This window comes from Myotis lucifugus, unplaced genomic scaffold (genome assembly GCF_000147115.1).
Source record: "Myotis lucifugus unplaced genomic scaffold, Myoluc2.0 scaffold_168, whole genome shotgun sequence".
NCBI lineage: Eukaryota > Metazoa > Chordata > Mammalia > Chiroptera > Vespertilionidae > Myotis > Myotis lucifugus.
Window position 1 is genome coordinate 2,787,168 of NW_005871216.1, and position 22,711 is coordinate 2,809,878.

At 41.9% G+C, this 22,711-nt stretch overlaps 1 protein-coding gene across 1 annotated transcript in view; it reads right to left on the bottom strand.

Annotated features, from left to right (window-relative positions):
* Positions 1-11,864: 11,864 nt before the first annotated feature.
* CUNH1orf87 (chromosome unknown C1orf87 homolog) overlaps positions 11,865-22,711 on the bottom strand; it is a 73,893-nt gene continuing 63,046 nt past the window's right edge. Inside the window, exons 10-11 of the mRNA XM_006096116.3 lie at positions 19,646-19,853; positions 11,865-12,025 (exon numbers count right to left, since the gene is read on the bottom strand). Coding sequence (XP_006096178.1) covers positions 11,865-12,025; positions 19,646-19,853 — 369 coding nt within the window. The remainder of the gene's footprint in view (positions 12,026-19,645; positions 19,854-22,711) is intronic.

Here is a 22,711-nt window from a genome sequence, read left to right on the forward strand (position 1 = left end):
CATAAGCAGTGAGCTGAGACTTCAGTGCTTTCACCATCTGCTTTCCTCAAGATAGACTAGATGACAAGACTCAATGTTTGGGTCACCGACTGGTGTCAGTCTATGGATTGATTACTTATAGTCCATGATGAAGTAAATGAACTACATCACCAAGCTAACTGTTTAGTTCAGCTAATATATGTATGTTGTGGCCAGACTTTCTCAGTGAAGAAAGCATTGCACAGATTTATATCCTGACACAAGTTTCTTATCTTGTTGCAGGCAAGCATATTGTTACAAGTAGGCACAGAAATGAAAATGTCATCTAATATTTCCATAGAACTTGACCATTGACGAGTTGTACTCCCTTCTATATTCTTACTTGCTTCTTATAGAGGTTCCTTTCCAGACCTTGTGAAGCTGACTGAAGAGACAACATAAAACAGTCATCCCTTTCCAGTTGAGGGAACCAAGGCTCAGACAATTCAGCGATTTGTCTTTGCCATTAAGATAATAAGTTGGGAATCTGAAATCAAGTCCACGTTTCCTAACTCATAGTCCATGTTCTTTTTGAGTCAGTGTAAAAGCCTAAAAATAGATTACCTGCAATGCATGGGTACTCTTCTATTGTGGATATGACAGGGTTATTGAAATAACAATATCACAATTCTTTGGTCAACGTACTTTTCATTCAAAACTCACAGTGCTCATTTGAAATCTCTGGGGTTGTGGAAAGAGTCTGAGGTTTGGAATCAGTCTCAGCTTCCGTATTTACAACTTACATGATCTGAGGCAAGTTTTTAAGCTCCTCTGACCCTCAGTTCCCTCACTCGTCAGATGGGCATAATCACATCTACCTTCGGGTGTTACAATGGTACAGCACCCGGAAGGATGTCACCTGCATGGTGGGAGCGAAGTCAGTGTGACTTTTCTCTCCTTTCTATCTAGCATGTGCTTTTTGATCCTCTTCCAGATCTCTCAAACTGTCTCCTAACATAGTAACTAATAACAGTGGAAACTAATCTTTATCACTAATGCACAATCCATCTGGGAGAATGTCATTCCTTCCTAAATCAGGACTAATCAACGGGGCCTCAAGACCCAGCCCCGTCCTACCCTGAGCTCGTAGGAACAGATGGAAAATAGGCTGGGCAGATGGAAAAACTCCATTTTCCAACAGGAATTATTTATTTGTGAAGTTGGAGCCACTTGGAATGAGTATTTTGAATTAGGGGGATGAAATATGGTAAGATTCACAACAGGGCCATGAAATTAACTAATGCACTGTGCCTACCAGCGTCACTGTGAGGCACGGAGTAGGAATAATAATGGGGCTTTTAAAAAATGGTCCAAACACATAAATTATTTACTCGTGTGTGTGCATCAGTGTCAGTGACTCCCTTGAAGCTGTTCTGCTGCTGGCATTATCCCTCATGCCCTTCCTAAGAAAGGCTGTTCTCCGTTGCAAGGTCCTTTGTCTTTGTGATGAGGTTATTATAGGACATGGACGTTATAAAATACCTAACTGCCACCTTAGGAGACCTGTTTAGTGTTACTCACTGTGCATAGTGTTTTCTACACCTTATATGCAGCCCTTTTGATGATCCTGCAAAGGAGGTACTTTACCTGAAATTCAATGATATTAAATAACTTACCCAAGTCATACAATAGACAGTAAGAGTTTTTCCTGCCTCTATTCTTACATCTCAGAGTTTCCCCCATGTGCTCCCCAGCAATCAAAACATTCGTCCAATCACATCACAGCCTGTTGCCCTCTACCTGGAGTCTTAGCAGGGCATCAAGAGCCTTCCAGATCTGAGCCTACCTTATCCAGCTTCTTCACCCTCACATCATGCTTCAGATGTATGTAACCAGAGTTGCCAGTACTCAGAACAAAGACTGGGTTCATGGCTTAGGGGTTTTGCTCATCTTGCTTGGACTACCCAAAAAACTCAGCCCTGCCACACTCTAGGGCCCCACTTCTCACCCCATTTTGACCAATTGCTTCTCCTGTGCCAGGTGCACCTCAGTTATAAATATTCTAGGAAGACTTTCCTGACAACAGGGGTGTTCCTGTCACTGGGCTGAGCTGTGTGCCCCTGTGCTGTGGCCAAATACTCCCGGCTCTCCCCTCATGTAGCACCTACACTCTGTTGTACTCAACACCTTCAGTGTCTGCCTTCACTAACTGATTATGAGCCCTACTTCACTCATCTCTGAATGCCTGGTACCCAGCACAGCTCCAGGCACAGTGGGGAGTTTGTATTTGTTAAACCGATGAGTGAGTAACTGAATGATTGGATGGATAAGAATGACAAGTGCTATCTGCTCAAGCATCCATATGGTATGTCTGTGGTATTCATGATGGCCTCAGAAAACAAAGAAGTCACCCATTTAGGAGTAAGTCATGAATGTCTCATCTGCATCCCAGAGAGGGCTGAGGGAAACCATGGTGCTGGCTGAGTGGCCTTCTCAGAGTGAGGAGGACTGAGCTGGGACAGAGGTAGATGGGAGTGGACATGCGCGTTCTGACCTGATCAGTTCCAGGGAAGGAAGCTACCAACGATGCAATTCCAGAGAGGGACCAGTACGGGAAGGAAGTTCGAGTTAGTCAGTGGTATTTGGACAAGACTGTTATCTAGGCAGTTTGTAAAAATCTTAGGAAGTCCATTCAAACTGTTTACTGAGGCCTGGCCATAGTAGGTTCTCAGAAATACTTTTTAAATAAAAAAGAGAGAACTATACAGGGCTGAGCTCCTCTCTTCCCTCCCTAGACACAAGAAACTCAGGGTAATTAGAAGCTCCAGAAAGAAGCAATTCAGGCCTTTACTGGCTTCTACAGGCAACCCAGGGTAGGTTGGAGCTGGGAAGGGCTGTGTTCAAATCCTGGCTCTAATTACCACTCTTGCTGAGCCTCTGAGTCTCAGCTCTTCATTCATAATTCCCACCTCTGAGGCCTGTCATGAGTGATGTGTACGGTCACAAAACCTGGCCCAGAGTGTGTATTTAAGGGATCATTCTTTTCCCCTTCCTTTGGGTCCAGTGAACCTTGGCACAAGGCAGCAGGAAACAAATCCCAAGCCACACTGGTGTGTGGTTACGCAGTTCCTTGCACCCTGCCAGTCAGGCTCTCGGAATGGGGCAGACCTGCTACTGGCAGGTGGATAATAAGCCAAGATGGAGTAGGACTGGCAAGTCTGACAAGAGATGGCCACTAAGAACTGTGCTGAGAGAAGGCAGGTCTTCACCTCTATCTCCAACTCCTGCTGGACTTTTAGCAAAGTCACACCCTCATCTGCAAAATGGTCACCATGCTTCCCATGTCTCACCCTACCCTTAGCCTGCTCTTGTGTGTTGTTCTGAGGGTAGCGGGCATGCATGGAGACATGCCCTAGGCAATGCATCACAGTGGACCTGGAGAGAAGGGAAATTCCCTCAGGAGGTGGGGGAATAATGAGCCACAAATGCTCCTTTAAGAGGCAGGATTTATGCCCTAACCGGTTTGGCTCAGTGGATGGAGCATTGGCCTGTGGACTCAAGGGTCCCAGGTTTGGTTCTGGTCAGGGGCATGTGCCTTGGTTGTGGGCACATCCCCAGTGGGGGCTGTGCAGGAGGCAGCTGATCGATGTTTCTCTCTCATTGATGTTTCTAACTCTCTATTCCTCACCCTTTCTCTCTGTAAAATATCAATAAAATATTTTTTAAAAAAGAGGCAGGATTTACATTGGATCTCAGGCTCTGGAAGCTCCCACTGTACACAGGCCTTTGTTTTAGGTTTGCCTGAGCATAGCAAAGGTCTTAATAGACTGAGTCTGTGGCCCTCAAGTCAACTGAAGACATTGATGTGATTATAACTGTGATTGTTAAAAAAGAACAGAAGAGACAAATCCAATCTGGGGGTGGTGGTACCTTCTCTCTTTTTCTGCCATTGAGATAAGGTGGCCAAGACATGGCAACCTTTCAGATGCTTCATTAGTTGGAATATTTTGTCACTCAAAGTATTCTCTACATGGGAGGGACCACTCATCTTTCCATCACTGACATATTTTCATCCATCTTGAGTGCTTCTGAGGACAGAAAACTATCAGCTTTATAAAGCAGTCCACTAACAATTATAATTATTAGTTGAAAAAAAATTGATCTCCTTATAATTCCCCATTCCTCCCACCACTCTTAGACCTAAAGAGGAGCAGAACACCTCTCCTACCTGCCTTTCTGTTCCTTCACTCTTTCGCCCACATGCTGACTATGAGGGCAGGTGGTGCCATGGCTAAGGGATGGGAAGTGTTGTTAACCAAGGTCAGTTCTGTAGGAGTATTCTGAGGTCGAGAGGGATCATTTGGGAGGGGCTACTTACTTAGAGATTTACTTAGAGACACACTAATATGAAGTTAAAAATGGAGGGTGTTGGTCAGGGTTTGGATTACCTACTAAGGCACATATAATTTTGATTGTGCAGAATGAAACGGAATTTAATAACTAAGAGTAAGTAAAAAGGGTATTGCAAGAAAAGGAAATTGCATGTGCAGAGGCAAAAAAAATCACAAACATGCATAATATCTTTAGGAAGCTGGGAGTGGTCCATGTAACTGAAATAAAGATGGGGAAATAGAGGCAAATGAGGCAGGAGAGGTGGGAAATGGAGAGACAAAGGAATGCAGTGAGATGATTATTTCTAGCCAGTTATCAGCCAAGCTACAGTCAGTCTCATTTGATGGGTAATGGGTAGCCATTTAGTCATTATGCAGTTTTGTTACACTTTTTTCATTTATACAAAGACATTTATTTTGTATCCTCTATAGGCCAGGCCCTATTCATAACCCTGATGATTTGGCAGCACAGGGCCCAAGACATAGTTTATGCTTTATGTGTATTTTCCAAATAAATAAGTACGGTAGCTGGCTTGTATAACTTACGGTATTATAACTTCACTTAAGACATCATTTCTTACAGTGTCTTGCATAGAATGCTAGTTTTGAAGGATGTCAAAATGTTAATTGAAAATAAAAGTAGGTTGCTCAGATAAGTTTGAAATAATTAAGGGTAAGAGAGGCTTTTTTGTTTTTGTTTTAATTGTTTGTTCATTGGGCATTCAGACTCACTAAGGGAGAAAACATATAGCCTATGGTGCTTCCCAAATTTTCTTGAATATGGAACACCTGTCTAGAGAAGCACCACATGGTCTTAGTGATCCAGGGAACACATTCTGAGAAACGTAGATCTATAGAAATTAGAAACTAAGTAAAGAAGAGTGGTTTTCATCATTAAGAACATGGTGGAGGGACAAAGAGTTAGAAAAGAAGACCCAGTTGCTGTTTAAAAAATCCAGCCACAAAGTAACCTATCTGATTTCCGTTTTATTTCACTGGTGATATTCACAAAGTTGTGTCTAGTTACAAGGCATACTGGAAAATGTAGTCTCTGCAAAATGGCTACTTTTCACTTTGAACTCCCCATTATGGGTCAGGGAATACAAATTTTGGTGGACAGCTAACTATCTCTGCTGTAATGTCTGAAAGAAAGGTTCCATGACTGAGCAGAAGAGAGAAAACTAGAAGAGTCTGGATATGCAATTTCACACAGCTGAGTTCCAAGGGCTATTATTGGTAGTTATTTCACTCTTCCTATTACTTGCCAGGGTGAAGCAGTCAGTTTAGGCAAGTGTTGCCACGGTAACAAACAATCCCAAATTCTTAGTGGCTTAGTTTTTCTTTGTGCTCAAAGTTTATCTATATATATAAAGTCTAAGCGACCGAATGACCAAATGACCGAATGACCAAATGACCAAACAACTGGTCGACCAGTTGCTATGATGCACACTGACCACAAGGAGGCAGATGCTCAATGCAGGAGATGCCCCCTGGTGGTCAGTGTGCTCCCATAGCCAACCTCCTGCAGCCAGCCAACCTTCTGACATCCTTCATTTCAGCTGGCCAACCCTGATTGGCTCTCATCGGTCCCAATCACCGGCCAGGCTAAGGGACCCCACCCATGCACAAATTTGTGCACTGGGCCTCTAGTATACATATAAAATGTTGATTTCTGCTTTGCTCCATGTTGCCTTTACTCCAGGTCCTAGGCTGCTCTCTGAGAGACTGCTAGCTTGTGGTTGAAGAAAAAGAGAACATAGAAGAACCAGACAATATCTTTTTAAGCTATTGTTAGGAGGGACATGTTTCTTCTACCCAACTTTAATGACCCGAGTAAGTGATTGGGGTTGACAGGATGGTGTTGACAATTCTCTCAGTGGGAGAAGAGTGAAAAGTCACAGGTTAAGCCTGGTATCAATGAGGTAAGGAAGTATCTCCTAGGGAGAAGACACATTTTTGGACAATAGTTATTTTGAAAACATTATAATATATCAGAGAGGGGAGCCAGAATTCCTACCCTTTGGGGTTAGGCCACTGGAAGGTCCTATGACATTACCAACCAATTTCTAGGGAAAGTCATACCTTCAGTTGTTGGCAGTCACTCATCATTAAATAGGGGATTGGATTTCTAGTCTTGTGACTGTTAGAGGTAATGTTCTGCTCACCTGGGACTGCTCTCAACATCCCTGGAGCCCTGAGTCCAATAGTCTCTGGAGTACAGCACCCTTAATGAGGAATAGAATCCCAAATCCTGGCCTATGAAGGTGAGAGAAGAGTCTATACAAACTAGGGTGTGTGTGTGTGTGTGTTGAGAGGAGAGGATAGCAAATCTTGAAAAACAGTGAGGTGGAAAAGAGATTAGATATGGTGGCTTGGACATGCTCTTTCCTTTCCTGGTAACATCATTTCTCTTTACTCACCTGGAAAAATCTATCTCAGTACCCCAGGGTGAGCACAATGTCTTCTCCTTCAGGGAACCCTCGCTAATCCACTCAGGTGAAGACATTTAATTCTCATTGTTCCCTCCTCCTTCCCAGGGAAAATATAGGAACACATACTTATCACACACAGACAATTATTTACTTACTTGGTATTATGGGCTGAATTGTATCCCCCCATAAAAGATACATTGGAGTCCTAACCCCCAGTACCTCAGAATGTGGCCTTATCTTCAACCAGTATCTGTACAGAAGTCATCAAACTAAAATGAGGCCGTTATGGTGGGCTCCAATTTAATATGACTGCTGTCCTTATAAAAAGGGGGAATTTAGACACAGAGGCAGACATGCACACAAAGAGAATGCCTCCTCCCCAACTCAAGTCACTTCTAGAGGAAAGTTCTCTCCCTCTCTCTCTCCCCCTCTCTCTCTCTCTGTCTCTCTCTGATGTCTAGAAGGTCCAGGGTTTCTACAATCATTGTTGCAATTATTGATCAAACTTTACATTCTCTTTGGCCATAAGGAAGGGTAGTGAGTGGATTAAAAGAGAGATCAATTTTAGCAAAACAAATTGGAGCTGGAGCTGCCTAGAGAGGAGAATGATGACAAGTAATGAGGCCCACATCTGAATGTGTTCAAACCTAGGAAGGCTGAAGGAAACTCTGCTTAGGGTTGTTGCCATGAGACTGTTGAGAAATAGCTTTGCTGGTTGGCATCTTCTAGGAAGTGGCCTACTGATCAGTGTTTTGTAATTCCTGTGAGACAGAATCTGGGTAGCCATCCCCTCCTGGCGCTGTTGAAGATTGTGTGGGGAGCAGGATAAGTGTTTTGAGCAAGGGCTTGGTACAAGGTGCCAATTGCTTTCCATCAGATGAGTCTTTGTCAGAGTTCAATCTGCTTGTGAATTATTCTGGAATCCATTCCCAGCAGAGCCATCTGTTCACAATTGTTCTACCATCTGACCATTTACCCTCTATCAACACCTGTCCCCTGGGCACTCCCACTGACAGTTAGAGTCAACCCATTGTCCAACCTGGATAAACTGAGTCTGAGGAGAGACTTGGAAGGAGGGGAGGAGGAGGGAGACCTTTCAACACATTGGCATTCAGGGCCAAGATGTGTCTGGGGAGGCCCAACCAAGCCTTCACACAGAACTTGGGGAGAGAGCATGTGGCCCTGCCAGAACCATATTGTGCCCCAGGCAGTCTGATGTCTCCACAAATAATATTGATGCCTTTTGTTTGGAAACTCTTTGTGGAGGCTTCCCATTTCCCAACAAGCCACGCTAAATGCTGGTCCTCCCCCAAGCCGCTTGGCCTTTTGCACAGTCCCTCAGCCAACTGTGCAGGCAGATGAGGGGCTCTGAATGCTAATGAGGGGAACGGCTGGCATTCCTGAGGCACCCCAGCTCTGGGAACCCCGCCTTTGTTGCTAAGGAGCCTTGGAACTGTAGCTGAAAGGCTCTAACAAGAGGGGGGAGCGAGGAGAGGGAGAGAAGAAAGGCATTTGTGTTCAGAGCTTCACAGTTCTCTGACCAGCTCCAAAGCTGTCCAATTTCTGATCCCAATTAGAATATCAAACTCTGTTATTGTTTCTCTTAATAATCTTGGGAAATTCCTTTGAAGAGTCAGTGAGCACTTAGCAAACCTTTTGGACAGTGTGCTCCGTACAGTTGTACTTCTGCTTGTGTGAACAAACCACGTCGAGCATTCTGAAAACACCCTTTATTCCAGTCCCCAGAAGGCAGTCATGGGGATGGGAGAACTAGAAGAGGGTGAAAGCTGTGGAGTTTTCAAAATGTTTATGTGAGAGCTTTATTCAACAGATGTTTTCCAGGTGCCCACTTACTGGAGAATCTGGGTTCTGTGCTGGGGACAAAAGTGAGCAAGACCTTGGTCCTGGCTTGGAGTAACCTTGAGACTTGTTAGGGAGACAGACCTCACATAGTAAAGAGAAATTTGTGGGTTATTTGCTCTTACTGTGACCCAGAGAGCACTGTTGAAGTGTGCACCGGATTCTAACCCTTGCTTAGTCTCTTCCGTGCTGTAAGTCCTTAGGCAAGTACATTTATCACCTTAAGCCTCAGTTTCTCATCTGTACAATGGGCATAGTAATACCAACCTAGCTGGGTTATAGTGAAGACAAGTGCAGGTGAGAGAATGAGGAGCAGGAATGTGGAGGATATAGTTTATCAGGATCCCATTATCAGTGAGCCAACTGTGGGCTTGGAAGGTGTCTGTACCTGAAAAAGACAACTAATGATTTGGCCTATTGAATAGGGTAAATCAAAATACTGTCTAAGAGTAAAGTACTAAGCCAATTTCCCTTTATGGAGCATGTCTATGCACCAGGAATAATGCTGGGCAATTTGGAAGCATGATCTTCTTACCACAAGAGTAAGCAGTGAATTGCTCAGCATCACACATCTGGGAAAGAGTCTGCCCAGCTAGGGAGACCCAGTGCCTGTCTTCAGTGCTCTTTCTGTCTTCAGAAGCTGAGGCTTCCGAACATTTGGGGAAGACACAGGTGACACCATGTATCTCCAGAACATATAGGAAGTTAACCAGTCCACTGCACACAGGCACTCACTTGAAAAGATTTGGCTAGAGAAAGTTGGTCAAGACCACAGACACCCTCTACTGTGTTTGTTAGAACTTCACAATGACACAGCCATGAGGAGTATACAAAACACCACTGATCTGAGAAGAAAGAGAGAGAGAGAAATAAAAGGTTTTTTCATAAGCAAACCATGGAGAACTCCTAGCATAGAGGTCACAACAATATTTTGAAGTGTGATGACCTCATAGCATTTTCCTGTTTGTGTCCAGGGGTTTGGTTTGTTGATTTAACCTCTACATTGTCAACTTGGTATCTAAACTTTTCTCTATGACTAAAGTGGAATTTTTGTTCTTCTAGTGTTTACTTAGAGAAAAACTAATGAATATGTACTTCTGCAAAGAGCAAGTCTTGGATGTCTGCGCACAGACACACAAACACATGCAACAGATGTTGGGTAAAGTAGTGGATATTCTCAGATAGGAGTTGATGCAAGAGCAATGCCCACTTGGCTTTAGAAGGCAGATATATTTCAAAATTTATTTTGCTGTAGCAGAAACTTCACCTCCATATGCCATCTCACACAGACTGTTGTTCAAGCTTCCTGATTCTCAGCAGCTAACGGAAGGGACATAAGAAAGGTCCATCTCTACCGTGTGCAAGGAATTGTTCAAACGACATGGCCTTCAAGGTTTATAACACTCCTCTGTAAAGATAAGATTACTCCCACTTTACAGGTGGAAAAACTGAAGCTCAGGGAGAGCCAATCAACACGACAGAAGTACAGGGTATGTACCATCTGTAGTCATCTAGGTCTGGGGACACCTTTCATGCTATGTCAATGGAGTCCCCTCCAGTTGTCTGACTTGGTGGGTGCTGAGGTTCTCATCTATTGGGAGCTATACTAGATGCTGGACATAAGAATTGAGCCAGGTATAATCATTGCCCTTCAGGACCTTATGATTTAGTCTGATAACCCCAGCTTCATGTTCAGGGCCTTCCTTTACCTCAATCCCTTTTCCAATCCATTCCCCCACAGAGATGTATCTTAAGTATCATGTGACTAGTGCTTTCAAAATGCCCTATACATCTGGCCAATTGTCATCAGGTCAGGCCCAACCCAGCATCTTTCTTTTCACTTCCCTGAGGCTCTGTTTCCCCATCTGTGAAATGGAGCTGTAAGAACTGCCTTATTGCATTGTCAGAGTTGAGTGAAACAAAATATGTCAAGTTCCTAGTGCACAGTAGTTGCCTCGTGCATGTTGAATTGTTTGATCTAACATTCTAATTTTCCTCATTTGGTATTTTTAGCATGAGAAAGTCACATCTGTTGACTTACTTCTCTGGCCTAAAAGGCAGCTAGTAGGTCGAAGGGTTCTAGAATGTTAGAGAGGTGATCAGTCTGCCTCCAGAAGCATTTCTCTGGGCAACTCGAGGATTATAAAAATGAAAGCAGGTTAGACCAGAGGGCCCTTAGAGGTCGTTTATGTTAGTGGATCCAAATTATTTTGTTCATAAGGTTTTGTTCAAAAGACTTTATGAGACACCTGCTGTATACAATGGATAAAAGAGGGTACTCAGAGAGCTTTCTGTTTGCTTTTTCCCTTAAAACCAACTCGTCCATGCAGATGAGAAAACCAGGATCCAGGTCACTCGGCATTAATGATGGTCCTGGAAACATATTTGTATCTGAAGTCCTGGACCAGTGTTCATCAATAAGCTCGTGCAACCTGTGGTGTGTGTAAGTGTGTAAGTGTGTGTTGGTGTGGGAGGTGCAGAGTTGAGGGTGGGGGGATGTTAATGATAGAAGAACTGAAAATTGCTGTAAAGTTTTACTTGATTTTTCTGCCAAAAGAAGTGAAGAAAATGCTACCTATTTCTAGAATTCTTTGTCCCAGGAGTCCCTCCTCAAAACTTCTATCCAGTACTCTGGGAAAACATCCCTGGAGACAGTGTAACATTATCTAGTTATGTACTAGAGAAAACACTAGGCTTGTTCAGAAAACCTCAGTTGGAATTCTACTTCTTAGTAGTAAGATAATATATTGTTAATAGTTTTATTTTTCCTATAACGTGGAAATCTTTTCCAGAACAGTAACTTATCCAACAACGATGTATTTAGATCAATTATGTGACAGGCATTCTGGGGAATTGACAACATCTAGCCTGTTTTTTACGATATGAAAATGCAGGGTTTGCAAAAACACAGCTTGATCGGCAATGTAGAAAAAAAATATGTAATATTCATAATAAGCTTTATTAGAATAGAAGGGGATTTTAAGAAATTGGATTCTTGCCACCTCAGAAGAGAAAACCTGACTTTCTCGGATCACTTTGAGCTGCTTATGAGCGAGCATCACAGCCAGAAACCAAGGCCAAGTCCAAAGCATCTACATTAGCTGCATTGGCCTGCACCCTGACAGCGCCTGCCTCCACCACTACACTCGGGCTGGGGATCAACACGTGTGTGGGTAAAAAGGGAGATAAAGGAAACATCTGTTCTCACAATATGGGCTTGTTATCATAGCTCCTTTAAGTACCGGAGTGCTGGTTCCAAGAGCATATTTTCTCCGGAACGGAATCTCCTCAAGGCCTGGTCGATTTTCCGAGGGCTCAGGGACAGGTTGTAAATGAGGTTGTAGTTGTGAATGAGGCGCCTGGCTCGTTCCTTCTCCAGGATTCCTGTTAGTAGGTGGGGTTGGTGGGATGTTTTTAAAAGAGGATGGAGAAAACAAAAAAGAATACAAAATGTATTAGCTTGAATGACTTTGGAGTAACCATGAAATACTAATATTTTGAAACTTTAAGCTTCTTAAAAATCAAGTGACACCTTAAAATGATATTTCTAGTCCAGGTATGCATCATAGATGCCAGGAGGATTTTTAGGGTGACTTTGGGGAGAGGAGATGGGGGTCCAGTAAAATCTGTAGATAGATTCTAAAGCAACTTAAGCATGTTCTTTGTAGCCATAAAACTTAAAAAGCCAAGTTTTGAATTAGATGGGGTGTTTGCTAAAAAGAGTTTTTAATTGTTCTGGTTTATTTTTATCTGTGAAGTAGCCTATATAATAAAGAGCTAATATGCAAATGGTCATCACACCCTCGTGCTCTTGTGCCGGGGCTGGGGGACCAGAGGCCGGGCCAGGGCACCTGACGCTGCGCCTCCCGCCCTGGCACTGGGGCCAGGGGACCTGAGGCCATGCCCCTGGCCCCAGCATTAGGCCAGGGGACCTGAGGCCATGCTCCCTGCCCAGTGGGGCTTGACGGGGGACCTAAGGCTGCACCCCCTGCCCAGTGGGGCTTGATAGGGGACCTGAAGCTGCGCCCCCCACCCTGCGGGGCTTTATGGGGGTGGGGCCGGCTGGGTCTGGGTCTCGTGTGATTTGGAGGCGCACGCAGGTGGGTGGGAACTTAACTCTAGGTCCCGCGGCACATCCAAGACTCTGACAGGAGGGAGATTTTCATATACACTTTACTAATTTTCTTTCATCTCTGACACTTCTATTATAGAGAAAGGGCAAAGGCAATATTAAAATATTTCCTCTAATTAATTCCCTTTTAATGTGCACTAATTTCGTGCACTGGGCCACTAGTCCAAACATATACCTAAACATGCAGGATTCAAAAAGCACATTTTTATGCCTTTCTGGAAGTGTATTTACTGTGACTCCTTTCACCTTGCTGTGTAATCACAGGTAAACCACATAACTCCTTGTGGCTCAGAGTCTGAATCTGTCTAACAGAGATGGCGATGTTTATCATTATAGGATTTACTCTGGTATCCACGTGTTGTATATACCGGTGCCAACGTGTTTCCCATGGTAAGGTTAGGTAGGTTTCAATATTGGAAAGAGTTTAAGTGTAGAACATTCCATCAGCCAAGATCAACAACTCATTCATATGCCCCTAATTGTGAACTTACATATGTCAGACACTGTGGTTGGGAATATAAAAGGTTTATAAAGGTGGTCTATTACCTCAGGAAACTTCCAACCAGTTGGAGCTAAAAGATATGCAAAAAATTAACTAAAGTGCAACAACAATAACAATAATGGCTGATACTTATATATAAACTAGAGGCCTGGTGCACGAAATTCGTGCACTGGAGGGGAGGGTGTCCCTCAGACCAGCCTGCACCCTCTCTAATCTGGGACCCCTCGGGGGATGTCCGACTGCCGATTGTCGGACATCCCTCTCACAATCCAAGACTGCTGGCTCCCAACCACTCGCCTGCCTGCCTGCCTGATTGCCCCTAACCGCTTCTGCCTTCCAGCCTGATCACTCCCTAACCACTCTCCTTCCAGCCTGATCACTCCCTAACCACTCTCCTGCCAGCCTGATTGATGCCTAACTGCACCCCTGCCGGCCTGATCACCCCCAATTGCCCTCCCCTGCTGGCCCGGTTACCCCCAACTGCCCTCCCCTGCAGGCGTGGCTGCCCCAACTGCCCTCCTCTGCTGGCCTGGTCACCCCCAACTGCCCTGCCCTACTGGCCTGATGGCCCAGAACTGCCCTCCCCTGCCGACCCTCTTGTGGCTGTGGGCACTGCCATCTTTGAGGCAGTCAATTAGCATATTCCCTCCTTATTGGCTGTGGGTGCCGCCATCTTTGCAATGGCATGAGGGTCAATTAGCATATCTCCTCTTTATTAGATAGGATTCACCATGTTTCAGGCACCCCTACAAGCATTTTACCAATAACAATTCATTCAATCCCCATGAGAACCCATTTTACGGAGTGAGAAACAGATGTGGAGATGGCAAGTCACTTGTCCAAGGTTGCTCGAGTCCATGCATTAAATCACTCCTCTAGATTATAGAATTAGGGGAAGGACAGTGTTTCTAATCAGGCTCATATTGTTTCCTGGATATGTTCCTTAATTGTGAAGCTCTATGCTAGCGGTATAAATGAGAAGATTTTAAATATCAGGATGAAAGATACATCCCTTAGATGTTGCTTTACTACTTTCCTGTACTTGTGCAGACTGTAGTAAATGATTGTAAAATTCTTTCTCAAAGACTCCACAGGCGGTCCCCTGGTAATTTATCGAAAGCCACTGCCAGGCCATGAGAGAGAGGTCTAGTGGATGCCTGTCATCTCTGTGTAAGTTACCAAATACTGTTCGTATTGGAATGTGTAAGGACTGTTAAGCAAGATGTGCCCCTCTGAGCTCCCATCCAATGGGTGTTTTTATCAGTGGACTACAGACATGTGGTCCTAATGTGATTTATTTCTTCCACTTCTGTTCTGTTGTCCAGTCCTATTCTATATACTGCCCATCCTATCCCGGTTTGTTTGTTTCTATCCTATTCAGATTTGTTGATTGTCTATCTCTTCTATTAGAATGTTGGTCCTTTCCTCTGCAGAAATCTTTTTCTTTGATGTTGGTCAAGGGCATCTCTGCAGATCTCTGGATTAGCTGGCTGCTGTTGATCTGGCCTGGAATTGATTCCTCAGGACACTTTCTCATACCCTGTCTTTGGAGTAAGTGTCTGCCTGGGAAAAGTGCTTTAAACTTTTGAGCTGTGGTTTCTTTGACTTTAAAATAGGGATAATAAAATTGTATAAAAAAATCAGTAAAATAGCAAGTGCTTAGCAAAAGGCCCAGAACTAGTAAGCACTCATTAATGCAGTTAATACCAGAGAATAATGATAGCAATTATAACATCCACGTTGTTTCAAATATATAAGAATGTATTTTAATAAAAAGAAATAATTAAAAATATATATCCATATATACTTCAGTGTATATTTTAATTAAAAATTTAAAATAATGTTAACACATTTAGGAATCACCACTACTGTGTGTGTGTGTTGGGGGGGGGGGGCACATTTTCTACTATTTTATAAGCTTTACCATTGGTAGGGGCTCCCTACTGTCAAATAAAAGTCCATTGCCTGCCTTGGTTGGGTGGTTGGTTGGAGTGTGGTTCCATACCCCCAAATGTTTCAAGTTTGATTCCTGGTCAGGGCACATACCTAGTTTGCGGGTTCGTTCTCTGGTCGGAGCGTAGAGGAGGCAACTGTTCAATGTTTCTCTCTCACATCAATATTTCTCTCTCTCTCTCTCTCTCTCTCTCTCTCTCTCTCTCTCCCTCCCTCCCTCCCTCCATCCCTCCCTCTGTCTCTAAAAACCAATAAAAAACAACAACAACATATCCTCAGGTGAGGATTAAAAAAAAAGTCCACTGACTGGAATTTGTGTCTGTCTGATTTACAGTCATTAGGGGCTGCCCACAGCAGCTGCCTAAAATAACCCTTACAATCCATCTTAGTGATAGAAAGCTGGTCCTTCTCCCACCAGAATCAAAATGAAAGAAATAATAAGAAGAACCTCTTTAGCATCCACTTCATTCTATAGTTCACAAAGAATGTTCAGATCTCATGTGATCCTTTCTCAAATCTGGGAAGTACATTTTATCATTATCTGTCCTCTTTTATAGTGGAGGAAAAGGCTCATATAATATAAGTGATTGGCTTTCAGGACTCAGAAATTGGTAACATCTGAACTTGAATCTAGGTTTTTTTGGTAAAAGTCAACAAAGCAACAAAAGTAACTCATGTCCTTTCTGGTATATCATGGGAGTTTGGTGTATTGGGAAGTCCAATAGATCTAAATTTGAAGTATGGTTCAACTTCCTACCTTGAACTTGGCTTTCTCCTCCATAATAAGGACACTAATTCCTTCAACATGTGGTTGATATGAGGAGTTAGTGAGGCAGTGCATGTAAAGTCTAGACCCACCCAGAGAATGTCCTTGAGGGCTCTCATTGCATTCTGTCACCTTGAACTCTAAAATACTTTTCACCCAGCCTTTAGTTCACTGGGAAAATTCCAAATCTACCATTCATCCCAACATTTATCTCAACTTCCTTTCCTTCTTTAGAAAATATGACCAGTTATCCAGTCATTTCTTATTCCTTCTACTCAAGGATATTTTCTTGACAACCCCCATTAGAAAATAAGCACAAAGTAGGTTCCCAGAAACGCCAATTTGATGATGGATGGTCTGCCTTCATCCTGGATGGAGGACACCCTGGCCTACATATTTCCTTGCACATAATAAAGAACAGTGATTCATCAGTGGGCAAAATAGGTATCATCTGCTCAGTGTCTAGAATGGGGCAGTGGTGGTTTGCTAAATACTGGGGTTAATATGCCAACAAAATGACTTCAGTTAATCCTCTTTCCTAATTAAAGATAGTAATAGATGTTTCCAGATCTGCCTGACACATTCCTTGGCTGTTGAGGAACTACTGAATTTCATAGAAACAGAGAAAACAGACATAAATAGTAAAGAGGCCATGAGAAAGGCATTTCAGATCTGTTGGAATCTGCCTCCAAAGTCAACAAAATACCGTTTTTCCTCAGAACAGTTCAGAAGCATGAGAAAGGTCCTGGTCTTTGGGGAGTCTCTTAGCAACTAAGTTTATGATCCATCATCCATCATCGTAAGTCAGCATTTGTTTCTTTGAAAATGTCTTTTATTTCTACTCAGTTTTCTGTTTAATTTTGTTTCATTTTTGTTTGTAACTCATCACCACTCTCACAGTACTGGTCTGAGTACCTAGAGTAATGATTATTTCAATAATCTTTTAATCTCCTTTTCTCCAGTATCTTCCCTAAATGATCTATCTCAGCTTTCCTTGTGTTCTCCTCTGGGTGAACCTTTGCTGAACACTGGGTAGAGAATGAAGCCCCATCCTAGCTCTCAGGATTCATAATAGTGTCTCAACTTCACTATTCAACCAACATGAGTCTCGAGTTCTGACCTGTTCACTCACTTCGCCAAACTTCATTCCAACCTCCAAACTTTGCAGAAGATGGTTTCGAACTTGGAATGCCCTACCCACTTATCCAAAGTCTACTGCTCCTCAGGCTAATCTCAAGCTCTCTTTTGCATGGAGCCCTCTCTGAGTACCCCAGCTCACATTAGACAATGAGCTTCTTTTCATCTCTCTCACTGTCCTTTGGACTCTTTAACTCTTCTTTGTGTCTTTACTTGTAATAATTTACTATATGCTGTTTGGTGTTTTGTTTTGTTTTTGTTGTTTAATGATTGGTATCAAACTATTGCTAGTCTCTGTGTCTTACCTAAAAGCCCGTTGAGGTCAGAGACCATGTCTCATTCTTTCTTGTTTCCCTCCCATTCCAGCCTCTAGCACAGTGCTGGTCTCATAAGAGATGCTTAATAAATGATTTTCTGATTCAGCTAAATAAAATTTCATTGGAAATTTTTATTTTTTCCTTTCTTTGTTATAATTATTAAAAGTCCTTGGGTGATGGAGGGTAGTTATACTTCATGTGGTCTATATTTCATTTCCTTTGGAAATTCAAAACAAAATGAAACAAAAAGAAAAAGAGAGAGAATGAAAAGACAGGCATTGATATTGTATAATTACTTCTAGGGAGTACTGATGTGTATACTAACTCTTTAAAAATTAATTACTTTCAGTTTTATTGAAATATAACAGCGTGTGAATTTAGGATGTACAATGTGATGATTTGATACATGTATATATTGTGAAATGTTTACCACAATAAGATTAGTTAAAACAACCTTTACTTCACATAATCACCATTTCATTGTTGTTGATACTGTTATGGTGAGAGCATAAAAGCTGTACTCTCATACCAATTTTCAAGTGTACAAAGGGTATTGTTTAATCACCACCCTACACATTAGATCCTCTGAACTTATTGCTCTTATAACTGAAAGATTGCACCCTTTGACCAATGTCTCCCCATTTTCTTTAGCAACCACAATTATAATCTCTATTTCTTTGAGTTCAATGTTTTTAGATTCCACATATCATACACTAACTCTTCATGAACCACAATATGTGATTAAATACAACAGGTTCAGTCCATGTGCTTTTTCATAAGCTCCCTCCTTTCCATTCCCCAAGTCTCTGAATTCTGGAATTCATTCTCTCACTTGGACATTGCAATGGCCTCTGTTCCCTTTTTCCCGCTTTCATCTTCTTCTTTATTCATTCACACATCAAGGATCTTTATGAAATACAACTTTATCACATACTCCCCTGCTTAGAAACTACTCACTGTCTTTTCATTAAGTTCAAATTCTCTGGTCCAGCATTTAAGAGCTTCCTAGATCTGGTCCCATCCTATGTCTCCACCTCTATCAGTTAATATTTTTCTTTAAAATTTTTATTATTATTTTATTTTTAAGTTTTTTATTTATTTTTTGTTTTAATTTACAGTTGACATTCAATTACTATTCTTCTTAATAGCACCTATATTCTACCCAAACCTCCTTGCATTGAGCTTTACACATAGTACTTTGCTTGGCCAACTTGCACCTTTGCCAGGAAGGACCCCGTATTTCATTCCTTTGTATACAAACTGCCTTTTATCTTAATGATCCATTTCACATTATGATCCAGTCCCTGATCACCTCACTAGGAAGGAATTGTCCTTTCTCTGAATACCCACATAGCACATTCTAATGCATTTAGCACCTTCCATCTTGGATTTAGTTATTTGTGTACATTCACGAATTTATTTGCTGCCTCAAAATTATGTTAAACAGAATTGTGCAAGGTGCTGGGGTAAAAAGGTAATGTAGTCTACTGGTGAGATAGTACTAAGCCCTTAGACTAAAAAAAATACACTATGTCCAATATGATAATGGATATTAAAGAACTCTGAGAGACCAGATAAAGGTTTGCCTAAGTCTGTCTGGGGAAATCAGGGAAGTCTCAGAGGAATAGAGCTTTAGTTCCAACATATAAGATTTATAAGTATTAAGTAGTCAGGTGGAAAAGATGGGAGGTGTCAGGCGGTGGGGTAGGTAGAAAACAGGGAAACAGCTCAGATGGAAGGTGTAGGGTTAGAAAAGGCAGGCTTTAGGACAAACCAAGGCAAGTCTGAGGAAGGCAAGTTATTCATTATGACTGGGTAAGATATGCTGAAAGAATAACAATTGAAGAAGAGACTCGTCAGTCAGGTGGATAGGGCCCAGGTTTTGCCTTTCTAAGAAGTGTGGAGTTAGCCTGTTAGCAGGCATGCTGAAGTATTTTATTTAGGAGAATGAGATTGGATTATAGGTTAGACTCAGGTAGTAGAGTGGAGGGAGGATCAGAGACACAAGGAAACTGTAAGTAGCCTGGTAGGGGATTCATTCATGTCTTGATTCATCTTTATATTTCTTGATTGTGCTCAGCACAGCGCCAAGCACTAGGTTTATAGGAAAATTGTATTTTTTAAGAAGTGAAAAAAGATGTGTCCACTTTTCAGATGAGAACATGAAGAGAAAGGTATATCAGCTTCACACACTCACCTGTATTACTCAGATCACACAGGTAGAGGGCATTTTCTAGCTTCCTGAACCTGTCAATCCACATCTCACATTCTTCAGATTTGTTCTCCATCACTGGACTCACAAATGGCTGTGAGACTGGTCTGATCGTCAAAGAGCTCAGGGGATCTTTGGGGGCTGACATCTCAGCAGGAAGGTTTTCTGGCTGCAGCTCCTCTTCTGGAGACTTCTACCAAAAACACACAAGCATCTCACTGGCAGCACATTCACCACCCAGAGCGCCTCCAGTCTTTTGGCCAGAGACGAGGCCACACAACTAGTACGATTTATTGCAAGGTCTGGCTTTTTAAAGGTAGGAGGATGAGTTTCAAATCCTCAGTTCCATAGGACCATATCTGCCAAGTCTTGTTGGACGTAAACTACTATCTGAGTGTGCGTGTGTGTTTTTAAGGAGAAGGGTGAAATCATGACTTTTATTCGGTTTGCATTTCTGATTTACACAAAGCAAAGTTTTTGTAACTGGCTGAGCCTTTTCATGATGTTTTAGTCTTCATATTAGTGGCACCAACAGGACATGGGCTTCAGGAAATGGCTACAACATCTTGATGGGAAAACCTCTGGATCATGAATGTGAGTTTCTTGACAAAGAGTGGTTGAAACAACAGTGCTATTACCTTAGGCTAGTGGGCTCATTATAACAGACCATAAAGCACCTCTAGTTCTGTCCATTCCATTCATTTAACAAAGGAAGCTGAGGTGAGTGGAAGTGACTTACTAAGATCTTACATTGAATGGTAGACAGAACTAGAGCAAGGGTGTAGAGGTTATGTCTAGCTCATCTTGGTAACATAACCCCATGTTCAGTATAAAATAAAGATTTTTTAAAGAATAAATAGACAAACAAGTCTCAGCGGGGCCATCCTGTCACCTACCATGTAGAGAGCAGGTTATAGTTTGATCTACCCAGCTCTACTTTTCCAGGAATTGCTGCTCTCTACATGGATGTAGAGAGAACTGACATATATCTAAGTACTTAGTATAGGTCTGAGCATCTAATACAAAATGGGTCAATAAACACATTATCTAGTGATTTTGGAAATATTTGTGAGAGGTAAAGACAGAGAGATAGACAAACAGAGATCTCTGGGTGAGAGGTAGCAGGTTTTCCACTGTGTACTGGAAATGAGCAAAAGCTGGTCAGTTGAGATATAGATGATAGATAGATCAATAGATAGAGATAGAGATAGATAGATAGATAAGAGAGATATAGAGTTGACAGAAGAGAAGAGAGAGAAAAGATAGAGGAAGTTATGATAATGTTTAAGAACCTGATTTTAGTTCATTGTTACATTTCTAACTTTAGGTAGCATAATATGCTTCTCTATTCATCCAATAAATTATGTTGGTAGAGTTGATTCTCGTAATTGAAACCCAAATAATCTTAACTAATTTGCCATAGAAGTATGCCTCTAATTTGTGTATAACATCTGTGCTTCCCCCCAACTTTCAAATACCTGAGTTTTTCCAATATTGTACCTTTGTTTCAAACTTCTCACTTATAAGCTATGAAAAAAATCCAATAGCTCTAAACAATAGTAATTGCAATAAGAAGCCAAGTTTTGAGTTTGTTAACAAACATGGATTTAGCTGCTGCTAGGGATGTGAAGAATTGCTTCATTTGAAATAACAGAATGATATATGAAATTGTACCCATATGGATGATCAGCAACTAGTAGATTTTTAAGAGATTAATATTAAAAAATCCACTTCAATAAAATCAATTTTTGGAAAAGCTGCAAGCTACATAAAGAAAATTGAGTGGCGAGTGAGTCTTATACTTGTTAGAGCTTTGGGTCACTTTAGAAATCTGAAGGAAGCTTTAGGTTATCTACCCAGGTAAAAGCACATTTGTATACAGCTTGGTGGATATTTAGAGGTTCCAAAGAGATCCTTGGAGGTGAGAAACTGATTTTAAATAACTTTATATTTCTTTAGATAGTTCAACATTCTGTTTGACCACTAAAGACAGGGAAAAGGTAAATTTGTATGGACCCAAATTAAGCTCAACTCACTCACTCACTCACACATCTTATACTGTTTTGGTCCCATTGCCTCTAAATGAAGGCCAAATTCCTTGCTCGGCACACAAGACCATTCAAGTTCTTGCTCTTGCTATCTTCTTTCAGTCCTACTTATACATATTTTTTCTCCAGCCACATAGAACCAGAGAAAAATGAGGTTGTTTTATGCCTCATACATGCTGTTCCCTCTTGCCACTTACGCATTGATAGGTTGGGCTCCTCCTACTCATCCTTCAAGACAGGAGTCTTATTTCACTTCTTGTGGGAAGCCTTCCCTGGCAGCTGGGTGAGGGGCAGTTCTTTGCAGCTCCTTTATCCACTATAGCTCTTACTGTGGGCTGTTATAATAGTTATTAGAGTATATCTCTCTTCCACCAGAGAACTGGAGACTGGGCCTGTGGCATAGTCACTTATGTGTCTTCAAGGTCTGGTTAGTGTCTGGAACATAGTTCTTAAGATATGCTTACTGGAGGAATCAGTGAATGAGTGAGTGATTTTATTTGGGGCAATAAGAAAGTTGCTTTACCAAACCTCCGCTTCAATTTCCCTTTCTGAATTCTGTTGATACAGGGATGTGAGAGGAATCAATTATTGCAGAGCTGCAGCAAAACCCTCCAAAAGAGGCAAAATAAAAGAGCAAAGTCTATTTTTCATAATCTTATTCACAACAGACTTAACACTCAAGGAGAAAGCGTTTGCTGCTGTTTCCTGCATGGCAAGTGGCTTGCCAAAATGGATACTATTTTTCTAAAATATTTCAAAGTGTGAAGTGCATGAAGAGGCCTCCCGTCATTTTAAGATGAATTATGTTCTAATCCGGGCATTTTAAAAACAACAACAACAGAAAAACTCAGGCTGGTTTTCAATTCTGTCTGCATCTCCTCCTGGCTAAGTGCTGGGAATATTAAAACAGATTTTTACTGCTTGCCAGATTTTTTTTTAAAGCAAAGAAAGAACCCATTATATTTTAAAATGTGATGTCTGGCGAAAAGGTCACCCTCCGTTT